Source organism: Aphelocoma coerulescens, unplaced genomic scaffold (genome assembly GCF_041296385.1).
Source record: "Aphelocoma coerulescens isolate FSJ_1873_10779 unplaced genomic scaffold, UR_Acoe_1.0 HiC_scaffold_442, whole genome shotgun sequence".
Taxonomy (NCBI): domain Eukaryota; kingdom Metazoa; phylum Chordata; class Aves; order Passeriformes; family Corvidae; genus Aphelocoma; species Aphelocoma coerulescens.
This window is the reverse complement of record NW_027183786.1, coordinates 23,532-37,412: the sequence shown is the minus strand read 5'-3', so window position 1 is coordinate 37,412 and position 13,881 is coordinate 23,532. Positions and strand designations below refer to the sequence as shown.

General features: G+C 54.2%; 1 protein-coding gene across 1 annotated transcript in view; it reads left to right on the top strand.

The window, feature by feature from the left end:
* The first annotated feature begins 574 nt into the window (after positions 1-574).
* The window catches only part of LOC138101720 (synaptotagmin-3-like), a 33,078-nt gene continuing 19,771 nt past the window's right edge, over positions 575-13,881 (top strand). Inside the window, exons 1-4 of the mRNA XM_068999498.1 lie at positions 575-804; positions 4,235-4,472; positions 4,526-4,645; positions 8,765-9,314. Coding sequence (XP_068855599.1) covers positions 651-804; positions 4,235-4,472; positions 4,526-4,645; positions 8,765-9,314 — 1,062 coding nt within the window. The 5' untranslated portion in view covers positions 575-650. The remainder of the gene's footprint in view (positions 805-4,234; positions 4,473-4,525; positions 4,646-8,764; positions 9,315-13,881) is intronic.

The following is a 13,881-nucleotide window of genomic DNA, read 5'->3' as shown; positions in this document are numbered from 1 at the left end:
CCCCCGTTTTTCCCCCGTTTTTCCCCGTTTCCCCCCTGTTTTCTCCCTGGTTTTTACCCATTTTTCTCCTTTTTTTGCCCATTTTTGCCCATTTTTTACCCGTTTTTATCCATTTTTGCCCATTTTGGCCCATTTTCGCCCCGTTCCAGGCCATGTCCGGGGACTACGACGAGGATGTTTCCCCCCCATTTTTGCCCATTTTGCCCCCATTTTCCCCTGCTTTTTACCCTTTTTTTCTCATTTTTGCCCATTTTTGCCCATTTTTTTCCCGTTTTTTCCCAGTTTTTGCCCGTTTTTGCCCGTTTTTGCCCGTTTTCGCCCCGTTCCAGGCCATGTCCGGGGACTACGAGGAGGACATTTTCCCCCCCTTTTTGCCCATTTTGCCCCCATTTTCCCCTGGTTTTTACCCATTTTTGCCCATTTTTTCCCATTTTTGCCCATTTTTTGCCCGTTTTTGCCCGTTTTTGCCCGTTTTCGCCCCGTTCCAGGCCATGTCCGGGGACTACGAGGAGGACATTTTCCCCCCCTTTTTGCCCATTTTGCCCCCATTTTCCCCTGGTTTTTACCCATTTTTGCCCATTTTTTCCCATTTTTGCCCATTTTTTGCCCGTTTTTGCCCGTTTTTGCCCGTTTTCGCCCCGTTCCAGGCCATGTCCGGGGACTACGAGGAGGACGTTTGCCGCAGTGCCCTGCGCCTGGTGCACGAGCTCTGCTTCGCCCCCCGCGCCCGCCCGCCCCACGCCCGCTGCCTCGAGTTCACCGACCTGCTGCGGCACCGCGGGCACCCCCGGCCGGCCGACACAGGTGCGGGCACACCTGGGGGCACCTGGGCACTGCTGGGCACAGCTGGGATCCACCTGGGCATATCTGGGACACACCTGGGGGCACCTGGGCACAGCTGGGCACAGCTGGGATCCACCTGGGCATATCTGGGACACACCTGGGGGCACCTGGGCACAGCTGGGGGCACCTGGGGGCACCTGGGGGCACCTGGGGGCACCTGGGCTCACCTGGGCACAGCTGGGGGCATCTGGGCACAGCTGGGCACAGCTGGGATCCACCTGGGCATATCTGGGACACACCTGGGGGCACCTGAGGGCACCTGGGCACACCTGGGATACACCTGGGCACACCTGGAGGCACCTGGGGGCACCTGGGCACAGCTGGGATACACCTGGGGGCACCTGGAGACACTTGGGCACAGCTGGGCACAGCTGGGTGTACCTGGGATACACCTGGGCACACCTGGGCACATCTGGGCACATCTGGGCACACCTGGGGGCACCTGGGGGCACCTGGGGGCACCTGGGCACTGCTGGGCACAGCTGGGATCCACCTGGGCATATCTGGGACACACCTGGGGGCACCTGGGCTACAGCTGGGCACACCTGGGCACAGCTGGGCACACTTGGGATACACCTGGGGGCACCTGGGGGCACTTGGGGGCACCTGGGGACACCTGGGCATAGCTGGGCATAGCTGGGTGCACCTGGGATACCCCTGGGCATATCTGGGCACACCTGGGGGCACCTGGGCACACACCTGGGCACACCTGGGCACACCTAGGCACACCTGGGGGCACCTGGGGACACCTGGGCACAGCTGGGGGCACTTGGGCACACCTGGGCACACCTGGACACAGCTGGGGGAAGCTGGGGGCACCTGGGCACAGCTGGGATCCACCTGGGCATATCTGGGCACACGTGGGGGCACCTGGGCCCACACCTGGGCACAGCTGGGATACACCTGGGGGCACCTGGGGACACTTGGGCACACCTGGGCACACTTGGGCACACCTGGGCACACCTGGGTGTAGCTGGGGACACCTGGGATACACCTGGGCGCTGCTGGGCACAGCTGGGAAACACCTGGGTGCACCTGGGGACACCTGGGCGTACCCGGGGGCACAGCTGGGATCCACCTGAGCGCACCTGGGCACAGCTGGGGGCACCTGGGGGCACCTGGGATACACCTGGGCACAGCTGGGGACACCTGGGCATACCTGGGGACACCTGGGCACACCTGGGCACAGCTGGGATACACCTGGGCACACACCTGGGAGCACCTGGGCACACCTGGGCACACTTGGGATACACCTGGGGGCACCTGGGCTACAGCTGGGCACACCTGGGCACACCTGGGCATAGCTGGGCACACTTGGGATACATCTGGGCACACCTGGGCACACCTGGGGGCACCTGGGGACACCTGGGCACACCTGGGCATAGCTGGGGGCACGTGGGGGCACTTGGGGACACCTGGGCACAGCTGGGTGCACCTGGGACACCCCTGGGCATATCTGGGCACACCTGGGGGCACCTGGGCACACACCTGGGCACACCTGGACACAGCTGGGGGACACCTGGGGCACACCTGGGCACACCTGGGATACACCTGGGGGTACCTGGGGGCACCTGGGGGCACCTGGGATACACCTGGGCACAGCTGGGCACAGCTGGGAAACACCTGGGTGCACCTGGGCACAGCTGGGATACACCTGGGCACACCTGGAGGCACCTGGGGGCACCTGGGCACACCTGGGAACACCTGGGCACACCTGGGCACACCTGGGATACACCTGGGGGCACCTGGGGACACTTGGGCACAGCTGGGCACAGCTGGGTGTACCTGGGATACACCTGGGCACACCTGGGGGCACCTGGGGGCACTTGGGGGCACCTGGGATGGGTATGGTTTTGGGGTGGTTTTGGGGTGGTTTTGGGGTGGTTTTGGGGTTCCTTTGGTGCCCCCCCAGCTCCGTGTCCCCCCCCCAGATCGATTTGGGGTCAGTTTTGGGGTGGTTTTGGGGTGGTTTTGGGGTGTTTTTGGGGTGCCTTTGTTGCCCCCTCCCCACATCGATTTGGGCTCAGTTTTGGGGTGGTTTTGGGGTCAGTTTTGGGGTGGTTTTGGGGTCAGTTTTGGGGTGGTTTTTGGGGTGCCTTTGTTACTCCCTCCCCACATCGATTTGGGGTCAGTTTTGGGGTGGTTTTGGGGTGCCTTTGGGGCCCCCCCAGTTCCATGTCCATCCCAGATCGATTTGGGGTGGTTTTGGGGTCAGTTTTGGGGTGGTTTTGGGGTGGTTTTGGGGTGGTTTTGGGGTTCCTTTGTTACCCCCTCCCTAGATCGATTTGGGGTCAGTTTTGGGGTGGTTTTGGGGTGGTTTTGTTTCCCCCCCCCCCAGAACGATTTGGGGTCAGTTTTGGGGTGGTTTTGGGGTGGTTTTGGGGTGGTTTTGGGGTTCCTTTGTTACCCCCTCCCCACATCGATTTGGGGTCAGTTTTGGGGTGGTTTTTGGGGTTCCTTTGTTACCCCCTCCCCACATCGATTTGGGGTCAGTTTTGAGGTGGTTTTGGGGTGGTTTTGGGGTGGTTTTGTTTCCCCCCCCCAGAACGATTTGGGGTCGGTTTTGGGGTGGTTTTGGGGTGCCTTTGGGGCCCCCCCAGTTCCATGTCCATCCCAGATCGATTTGGGGTGGGTTTGGGGTCAGTTTTGGGGTGGTTTTGGGGTGGTTTTGGGGTGGTTTTGGGGTTCCTTTGTTACCCCCCCCCAGATCGATTTGGGGTCAGTTTTGGGGTGGTTTTGGGGTGGTTTTGGGGTGCCTTTGTTTCCCCCTCCCCAGATCAATTTGGGGTCAGTTTTGGGGTGGTTTTGGGGTGTTTTTGGGGTGCCTTTGTTTCCCCCTCCCCAGAACGATTTGGGGTCAGTTTTGGGGTGGTTTTGGGGTGGTTTTGGATTGCCTTTGTTACCCCCTCCCCACATCGATTTGGGGTCAGTTTTGGGGTCAGTTTTGGGGTGGTTTTGGGGTGTTTTTGGGGTTCCTTTGTTACCCCCTCCCCAGATCGATTTGGGGTCAGTTTTGGGGTGGTTTTGGGGTCAGTTTTGGGGTGGTTTTTGGATTGCCTTTGTTACCCCCTCCCCACATCGATTTGGGGTCAGTTTTGGGGTCAGTTTTGGGGTGGTTTTGGGGTCAGTTTTTGGGGTTCCTTTGTTACCCCCTCCCCACATCGATTTGGGGTCAGTTTTGGGGTCAGTTTTGGGGTGGTTTTGGGGTGTTTTTGGATTGCCTTTGTTGCCCCCTCCCCACATCGATTTGGGGTCGATTTTGGGGTGGTTTTGGGGTGGTTTTGGGGTTCCTTTGTTACCCCCTCCCCAGATCGATTTGGGGTCAGTTTTGGGGTGGTTTTGGGGTTCCTTTGGTGCCCCCCCAGCTCCGTGTCCCCCTCCCCCCCCCCAGAGGTGTCCGTCAGCCTCCTGTCCGTCATCGTCACCTTCTGCGGCCTGGTCCTGCTCGGGGTCTCGCTCTTCGTCTCCTGGAAGCTCTGCTGGGTCCCCTGGCGCCATAAAGGGGGTCCCGGGGGGTCCCCCCCGCGCAAAGAACCCCCCCAAAGCGGGGGGGGCCCTTTCGGGGACCCCCTGCCCGAACGGGGGGACCCCGAGCCCCCCCCCGAGCGCTGCTACCTGGATATGGGGCCGTGCCCTGAGGGGGGAGGGGGGCGGGCGCTGGGACCCCCCCCCCCCCGGGCAGGGGTCGCTGCCTTCGGGACCCCCCCCGGGACCCCCTGAATTTGGGGGGGACGGGGGGGGTGGGGGGGGGGACCCTGCCCAGCGCCCCCTCGCAGCAGCTCGTGGGGGGGATGGGCGGCAGGTAAGGGGGGGGGGAGGGGAGGGGAGGGGTGGGTGGGTGGGGGAGGGGTCCCTTTGTGCCCCGTATCCCCCTCCCCCAGGGAAAAGGACCCCCAGGACCCCCCCCTCCCCAAAATCCCCGAATTCCGAAAATTTGCCCACCCCCAGCCCGCCCGGCTCCCTGTGAGCCGCTGGACACAAAGGGGGGAGGGGCTGACCCCAAATCACCCCCCCCCCCCCACAAAGGGGTCCCTAACCCCAAATCCCCCCCTTGAGAGTCTCGAACCCCAAATCCCCCCCACAAAGGGGTCCCTAACCCCAAATCCCCCAAATCCCCCAGATCTCCCACCCCTTTAGGGTGCCCCTAACCCCAAATCCCCCCCTTTGGGACACCCCTCACCCCAAATCTCCTCTTTGGGATACCCCTCACCCCAAATCCCCCAAATGCCCTCTTTAGAACATCCCAAACCCCAAATCCCCCCTTTGGGATACCCCCAAATCCCAAATCCCCCAATCCCCCCCCCTTTCGAACACCCCTAACCCCAAATCCCCCCTTTCGAACACCCCTAACCCCAAATTCCCCCCTTTGTGGTGCCCCTAACCCCAAATGGGTTCCTAAACCCAAATCCCCCAAATCCATCCCTTTGGGATACCCCAAACCCCAACCCCCCCCCTTCAGAACACCCCAAACCCCCCATTTTCAGACCTCTCTAACCCCAAACCCCCTCCCCAAACCCCCTCCTTTGGGATACCCCAAACCCCAAATACCCCAAACCCCAAACCCCAAACCCCAAATCCCCCCATTGGGACACCCCAAACCCCAAACCCCCCATTTTAACACCTCTCTAACCCCAAACCCCAAATCCCCCCTTTGGGATACCCCAGACCCCAAATCCCCCAAACCCCAAACCCCAAATCCCCCCTTCAGAACACCCCAAACCCCAAACCCCAAACCCCCCATTTTAAGACCTCTCTAACCCCAAACCCCAAACCCCCCCTTTAGGATACCCCAAACCCCAAACCTTAAACCCCCCCATTTTAAGACCTCTCTAACCCCAAACCCCCTCCCCAAATCCCCCCTTTGGGATACCCCAAACCCTAAACCCCCCCATTTTAACACCTCTCTAACCCCAAATCCCAAATCCCCCCTTTGGGATACCCCAAATCCCCCAAACCCCCCCCCATTTTCCCACCTCTCTAACCCCAAACCCCAAACCCCAAATCCCCCCTTTAGGATACCCCAAATCCCAACCCCCCCTTTCAGAACACCCCAAACCCCAACCCGCCCCCATTTTCTCACCTCTCTAACCCCAAACCCCAAACCCCCCCTTTAGGATACCCCAAACCCCAAATACCCCAAACCCCAAACCCCAAACCCCCCCTTTAGGATACCCCAAACCCCAAATACCCCAAACCCCAAACCCCAAATCCCCCCTTTAGGATACCCCAAATCCCCCAAACCCCCCCCCATTTTCACACCTCTCTAACCCCAAACCCCAAACCCCCTCCTTTGGGATACCCCAAACCCCAAATACCCCAAACCCCAAACCCCAAATCCCCCCTTTGGGATACCCCAAATACCCCAAACCTCAAACCCCAAATCCCCCCTTTAGGATACCCCAAATCCCCCAAACCCCCCCCCATTTTCACACCTCTCTAACCCCAAACCCCAAATCCCCCCTTTGGGATACCCCAAACCCCAAATACCCCAAACCCCAAATCCCAAATCCCCCCCTTTGGGATACCCCAAATCCCCCAAACCCCCCCCCCATTTTCCCACCTCTCTAACCCCAAACCCCAAATCCCCCCTTTAGGATACCCCAAATCCCAACCCCCCCTTTCAGAACACCCCAAACCCCAACCCGCCCCCATTTTCCCACCTCTCTAACCCCAAACCCCAAACCCCCCATTTTAAGACCTCTCTAACCCCAAACCCCAAATCCCCCCTTTAGGATACCCCAAACCCCAAATACCCCAAACCCCAAACCCCAAATCCCCCCTTTAGGATACCCCAAATCCCCCAAACCCCGCCCCCATTTTCCCACCTCTCTAACCCCAAACCCCCTCCCCAAATCCCCCCCTTTGGGATACCCCAAACTCCAAATACCCCAAACCCCAAACCCCCCATTTTAAGACCTCTCTAACCCCAAACCCCAAATCCCAAATCCCCCCTTTAGGATACCCCAAATCCCCCAAACCCCGCCCCCATTTTCACACCTCTCTAACCCCAAACCCCAAACCCCAAATCCCCCCTTTGGGATACCCCAAACCCCAAACCCTAAACCCCCCCATTTTAAGACCTCTCTAACCCCAAACCCCCTCCGGAAATCCCCCCTTTGGGACACCCCAAACCCCAAACCCCAAACCCCCCATTTTAAGACCTCTCTAACCCCAAACCCCAAACCCCCCCCTTTAGGATACCCCAAATCCCCCAAACCCCGCCCCCATTTTCACACCTCTCTAACCCCAAACCCCAAACCCCAAATCCCCCCTTTAGGATACCCCAAACCCCAAATCCCCCAAATCCCCCAAATCCCCCCTTTTACGATACCCCAAACCCCAAATCCCCCCTTTGGGACACCCCAAACCCCAAATCCCCCCTTTGGGATACCCCAAACCCCAAATCCCCCAAACCCCCCCATTTTAAGACCTCTCTAACCCCAACTCCCCCCCTTTAGGATACCCCAAACCCCAAATCCCCCCTTTGGGATACCCCAAACCCCAAACCCCAACCCCCCCCCCCACTTTCACACCTCTCTAACCCCAAACCCCAAACCCCAAACCCCCCCATTTTAAGACCTCTCTAACCCCAAACCCCCTCCCCAAATCCCCCCTTTAGGGTACCCCAAACCCCAAATCCCCCCTTTGGGATACCCCAAACCCCAAATCCCCCAACCCCCCCCATTTTAAGACCTCTCTAACCCCAACTCCCCCCCCTTTAGGATACCCCAAACCCCAAATCCCCTCTTTAGGATACCCCAAACCCCAAACCCCAAACCCCAAATCCCCCAAACCCCAAACCCCCCATTTTAAGACCTCTCTAACCCCAAACCCCAAATCCCCCCTTTAGGATACCCCAAATCCCCCAAACCCCAAACCCCCCCCCCATTTTCACACCTCTCTAACCCCAAACCCCAAACCCCAAACCCCCCCCTTTAGGATACCCCAAACCCCAAACCCCAACCCCCCCCCCCATTTTCACACCTCTCTAACCCCAAACCCCAAATCCCCCTCCTTTGGGATACCCCAAACCCCAAATACCCCAAACCCCAAATCCCCCCCTTTGGGATACCCCAAACCCCAAATCCCCCAACCCCCCCCATTTTAAGACCTCTCTAACCCCAACTCCCCCCCCTTTAGGGTACCCCAAACCCCAAATCCCCCCTTTGGGATACCCCAAACCCCAAATCCCCTCTTTAGGATACCCCAAACCCCAAATTCCCCCCTTTAGGACACCCCAAATCCCCCAAACCCCGCCCCCATTTTCACACCTCTCTAACCCCAAACCCCAAACCCCAAATCCCCCCTTTAGGATACCCCAAATCCCCCAAACCCCGCCCCCATTTTCACACCTCTCTAACCCCAAACCCCAAACCCCCTCCTTTGGGATACCCCAAACCCCAAACCCCCCATTTTTCCCACCTCTCTAACCCCAAACCCCAAATCCCCCCTTTAGGATACCCCAAACCCCAAATACCCCAAACCCCAAACCCCAAACCCCCCCTTCAGAACACCCCAAACCCCAAACCCCAAACCCCCTCCCCACTTTCCCACCTCTCTAACCCCAAACCCCAAACCCCAAATCCCCTCTTTGGGATACCCCAAACCCCAAATCCCCCCCTTTAGGATACCCCAAATCCCCCAAACCCCACCCCCATTTTCCCACCTCTCTAACCCCAAACCCCAAACCCCCCTTTAGGACACCCCAAATCCCCCAAACCCCCCACTTTCCCACCTCTCTAACCCCAAACCCCAAACCCCCTCCTTTAGGATACCCCAAATCCCCCAAACCCCACCCCCACTTTCCCACCTCTCTAACCCCAACCCCCCTCCCCAAATCCCCCCTTTAGGACACCCCAAACCCCAAACCCCCCACTTTCCCACCTCTCTAACCCCAAACCCCCCTCCCCAAATCCCCCAGCTCCCCGCTGCCTCCCGTCCCCGAGGACAAACCCGAGCAGAACCCGGCGCCGCACCTGGGCCAGATCCAACCCGAGCTCTACGGCGCCAGCGGCGACCCCGAGAGCGGCGGCGGCGGCGGCGCCCGCGGTAGCCACGGGGCTACCGGAGGCGGTCCCGCACCCCCTTGCGGTCGCCTGAGCGTCTCCCTGCGCTACTCCTACGGCTCGCAGCAGCTCGTGGTGCGAGTCCTGCGGGCCCGCGATTTGCCGGCCAAGGACTCCAATGGTTTCTCGGACCCTTACGTGAAGATTTATCTGCTGCCCGACCGCAAGAAGAAGTTCCAGACCAAGGTCCTGAGGCGGACGCTGAACCCCGAGTGGGACGAGACGTTCAGTTTCGGGGTGCCCTTCGGGGAGCTGCCGGCGCGGCGCCTTCATTTCGGGGTCTACGACTTCGACCGCTTCTCGCGGCACGATTTGATCGGGCAGGTGGTGCTGGATAATCTGCTGGAGGCGGCCGAGGCCAGGCCGGAGGTGCCCATCTGGAGGGACATCCAGGAGGGGAGTGGGGTGAGTGAGAGCCCCAAAAATTGGGGGGAAGGGTGTGGGGTGGGAAGAAGCGTAAAAGATCCCGAAAGAGCCTAAAAAGAGCCTAAAAAGAACTGAAAAAGGACCGAAAAACAGTCTGAAAAGAGCCCAAAAAGAGCCTAAAAAGAGCCCAAAAAGATCCTAAAAAGAGGCTAAAAAGAACCTAAAAAGAGCCTAAAAAGAACCTAAAAAGAGCCTAAAAAGAGCCCAAAAAGAGCCCAAAAAGAGCCCAAAAAGAGCCCAAGAAGAACCTAAAAAGAGCCTAAAAAGAACCTAAAAAGAGCCTAAAAAGAACCTAAAAAGAGCCTAAAAAGAGCCCAAAAAGAGCCCAAAAAGAGCCCAAAAAGAGCCCAAGAAGAACCTAAAAAGAGCCTAAAAAGAACCTAAAAAGAGCCTAAAAAGAACCTAAAAAGAGCCTAAAAAGAGCCCAAAAAGAACCTAAAAAGAGCCCTAAAAGAGCCCAAAAAGAGCCTGAAAAGAGCCTAAAAAGAACCTGAAAAGAGCCTAAAAAGAGCCCAAAAAGAACCCAAAAAGAACCTAAAAAGGACCTAAAAAGAGCCCAAAAAGAGCCGAAAAGAGCCCAAAAAGAGCCTGAAAAGAGCCTAAAAAGGACCTAAAAGAAGCCCAAAAAGAGCCTAAAAAGTACCCAAAAAGAACCTAAAAAGAGCCTGAAAAGAGCCCAAAAAGAGCCTAAAAAGAACATAAAAAGAGCCCAAAAAGAGCCTAAAAAGAGCCTAAAAGAGCCCAAAAAGAACCTAAAAAGAGCCCAAAAAGATCCAGAAAAGATCCCAAAAAGAGCCCAAAAAGAGCCCAAGAAGAACCTAAAAAGAGCCAAAAAAGAGCCCAAAAAGAACCTAAAAAGAGCCCAAAAAGAGCCGAAAAGAGCCCGAAAAGAGCCTAAAAAGGCCCTAAAAAGAGCCTAAAAAGAACCTAAAAAGAGCCTAAAAAGGACCCAAAAAGAACCTAAAAAGAACCTGAAAAGTGCCCAAAAAGAGCCTGAAAACAGCCTAAAAAGAACCTAAAAAGAGCCCGAAAAGAGCCCAAAAAGAGTCTAAAAAGAGCCTAAAAAGAGCCTAAAAAGAGCCCAAGAAGAACCTAAAAAGAGCCCAAGAAGAACCTAAAAAGAGCCTAAAAAGGACCCAAAAAAGCCCAAAAAGAGCCCAAAAAGGCCCTACCAAGGCCCTACCAAGGCCCTACCAAGGGCCATGAGGTGCTGGAGAATCTGCTGGAGGCGGCCGAGGCCAGGCCGGAGGTGCCCATCTGGAGGGACATCCAGGAGGGGAGTGGGGGGAGTGAGAGCCCCAAAAATTGGGGGGAAGGGTTTCGTGAGGAGGAAAGGGAGAAACCCCGAAAAAAGCCGAAAAAGAGCCCAAAAAGAGCCTAAAAAGAGCCCAAAAAGAGCCCAAAAAGAGCCCAAGAAGAGCCCAAGAAGAACCTAAAAAGAGCCTAAAAAGAACCTAAAAAGAGCCTAAAAAGAGCCTAAAAAGAGCCTAAAAAGAGCCCAAAAAGAGCCCGAAAAGAGCCCAAAAAGAGCCCAAGAAGAACCTAAAAAGAGCCTAAAAAGAACCTAAAAAGAGCCTAAAAAGAACCTAAAAAGAGCCCTAAAAGAGCCCAAAAAGAGCCTGAAAAGAGCCTAAAAAGAACCTGAAAAGAGCCTAAAAAGAGCCCAAAAAGAACCCAAAAAGAACCTAAAAAGGACCTAAAAAGAGCCCAAAAAGAGCCGAAAAGAGCCCAAAAAGAGCCTGAAAAGAGCCTAAAAAGGACCTAAAAAGAGCCCAAAAAGAGCCTAAAAAGTACCCAAAAAGAACCTAAAAAGAGCCTGAAAAGAGCCCAAAAAGAGCCTAAAAAGAACATAAAAAGAGCCCAAAAAGAGCCTAAAAAGAGCCTAAAAGAGCCCAAAAAGAACCTAAAAAGAGCCCAAAAAGATCCAGAAAAGATCCCAAAAAGAGCCCAAAAAGAGCCCAAGAAGAACCTAAAAAGAGCCAAAAAAGAGCCCAAAAAGAACCTAAAAAGAGCCCAAAAAGAGCCGAAAAGAGCCCGAAAAGAGCCTAAAAAGGCCCTAAAAAGAGCCTAAAAAGAACCTAAAAAGAGCCTAAAAAGGACCCAAAAAGAACCTAAAAAGAACCTGAAAAGTGCCCAAAAAGAGCCTGAAAACAGCCTAAAAAGAACCTAAAAAGAGCCCGAAAAGAGCCCAACAAGAGTCTAAAAAGAGCCTAAAAAGAGCCTAAAAAGAGCCCAAGAAGAACCTAAAAAGAGCCCAAGAAGAACCTAAAAAGAGCCTAAAAAGACCCAAAAAAGCCCAAAAAGAGCCCAAAAAGAACCTACCAAGGCCCTACCAAGGCCCTACCAAGGGCCATGAGGTGCTGGAGAATCTGCTGGAGGCGGCCGAGGCCAGGCCGGAGGTGCCCATCTGGAGGGACATCCAGGAGGGGAGTGGGGGGAGTGAGAGCCCCAAAAATTGGGGGGAAGGGTTTCGTGAGGAGGAAAGGGAGAAACCCCGAAAAAACGGGAAAAAGAGCCGAAAAAGAGCCTAAAAATAGCCCGAAAAGAGCCTAAAAAGAGCCTAAAAAGGACCTAAAAAGGACCTGAAAAGAGCCTAAAAAGAGCCTAAATAGAGCCGAAAAGAGCCTAAAAAGAGCCCAAAAGGATCCCAAAAAGAGCCCAAAAAGAGCCCAAAAAGAGCCCAAGAAGAACCTAAAAAGAGCCTAAAAAGAGCCCAAAAAGAACCCAAAAAGAGCCTGAAAAGAACCTAAAAAGAACCTAAAAAGAGCCTAAAAAGAGCCCAAAAAGAACCCAAAAAGAGCCCAAAAAGAACCCAAAAAGAACCTAAAAAGGACCTAAAAAGAGCCCAAAAAGAGCCGAAAAGAGCCCAAAAAGAGCCTAAAAAGAGCCTGAGAAGATCCCAAAAAGAACCTAAAAAGGGCCCAAAAAGAGCCCAAAAAGAACCTAAAAAGAGCCAAAAAAAAACCTGAAAAGAACCTAAAAAGATCCCAAAAAGAGCCCAAAAAGAGTCTAAAAAGAGCCCAAAAAGGATCGAAAAAGAGCCTAAAAAGGACCTGAAAAGAACCTAAAAAGAGCCTAAAAAGAGCCTAAAAAGAGCCTAAAAAGAGCCCAAAAAGAGCCCGAAAAGAGCCCAAAAAGAGCCCAAAAAGAGCCTAAAAGGAGCCCAAAAAGAACCTAAAAAGAGCCTGAAAAGAGCCCAAAAAGAGCCTAAAAGAGCCCAAAAAGAGCCTAAAAAGAGCCCGAAAAGAGCCCAACAAGAGTCTAAAAAGAGCCTAAAAAGAGCCTAAAAAGAGCCCAAAAAGAGCCCAAGAAGAACCTAAAAAGAGCCTAAAAAGAACCTAAAAAGAACCTAAAAAGAGCCCAAAAGGATCCCAAAAAGAGCCCAAAAAGAGCCCAAGAAGAACCTAAAAAGAGCCTGAAAAGAGCCCAAAAAGAGCCCAAAAAGAGCCTGAAAAGAGCCTAAAAAGAGCCTAAAAAGGACCCAAAAAGAGCCCAAAAAGAGCCCAAAAAGAACCTAAAAAGGCGCTACCAAGGCCCTACCAAGGCCCTACCAAGGCCCTACCAAGGCCCTACCAAGGGCCATGAGGTGCTGGAGAATCTGCTGGAGGCGGCCGAGGCCAGGCCAGAGGTGCCCATCTGGAGGGACATCCAGGAGGGGAGTGGGGGGAGTGAGAGCCCCAAAAATTGGGGGGAAGGGTTTCGTGAGGAGGAAAGGGAGAAACCCCGAAAAAACGGGAAAAAGAGCCGAAAAAGAGCCTAAAAAGAGCCCAAAAAGAGCCCAAAAAGAGCCCAAAAAGAGCCCAAGAAGAGCCCAAGAAGAACCTAAAAAGAGCCTAAAAAGAACCTAAAAAGAGCCTAAAAAGAACCTAAAAAGAGCCTAAAAAGAGCCCTAAAAGAGCCCAAAAAGAGCCTGAAAAGAGCCTAAAAAGAACCTGAAAAGAGCCTAAAAAGAGCCCAAAAAGAACCCAAAAAGAACCTAAAAAGGACCTAAAAAGAGCCCAAAAAGAGCCGAAAAGAGCCCAAAAAGAGCCTGAAAAGAGCCTAAAAAGGACCTAAAAAGAGCCCAAAAAGAGCCTAAAAAGTACCCAAAAAGAACCTAAAAAGAGCCTGAAAAGAGCCCAAAAAGAGCCTAAAAAGAACATAAAAAGAGCCCAAAAAGAGCCTAAAAAGAGCCTAAAAGAGCCCAAAAAGAACCTAAAAAGAGCCCAAAAAGATCCAGAAAAGATCCCAAAAAGAGCCCAAAAAGAGCCCAAGAAGAACCTAAAAAGAGCCAAAAAAGAGCCCAAAAAGAACCTAAAAAGAGCCCAAAAAGAGCCGAAAAGAGCCCGAAAAGAGCCTAAAAAGGCCCTAAAAAGAGCCTAAAAAGAACCTAAAAAGAGCCTAAAAAGGACCCAAAAAGAACCTAAAAAGAACCTGAAAAGTGCCCAAAAAGAGCCTGAAAACAGCCTAAAAAGAACCTAAAAAGAGCCCGAAAAGAGCCCAAAAAGAGTCTAAAAAGAGCCTAAAAAGAGCCTAAAAAGAGCCCAAGAAGAACCTAAAAAGAGCC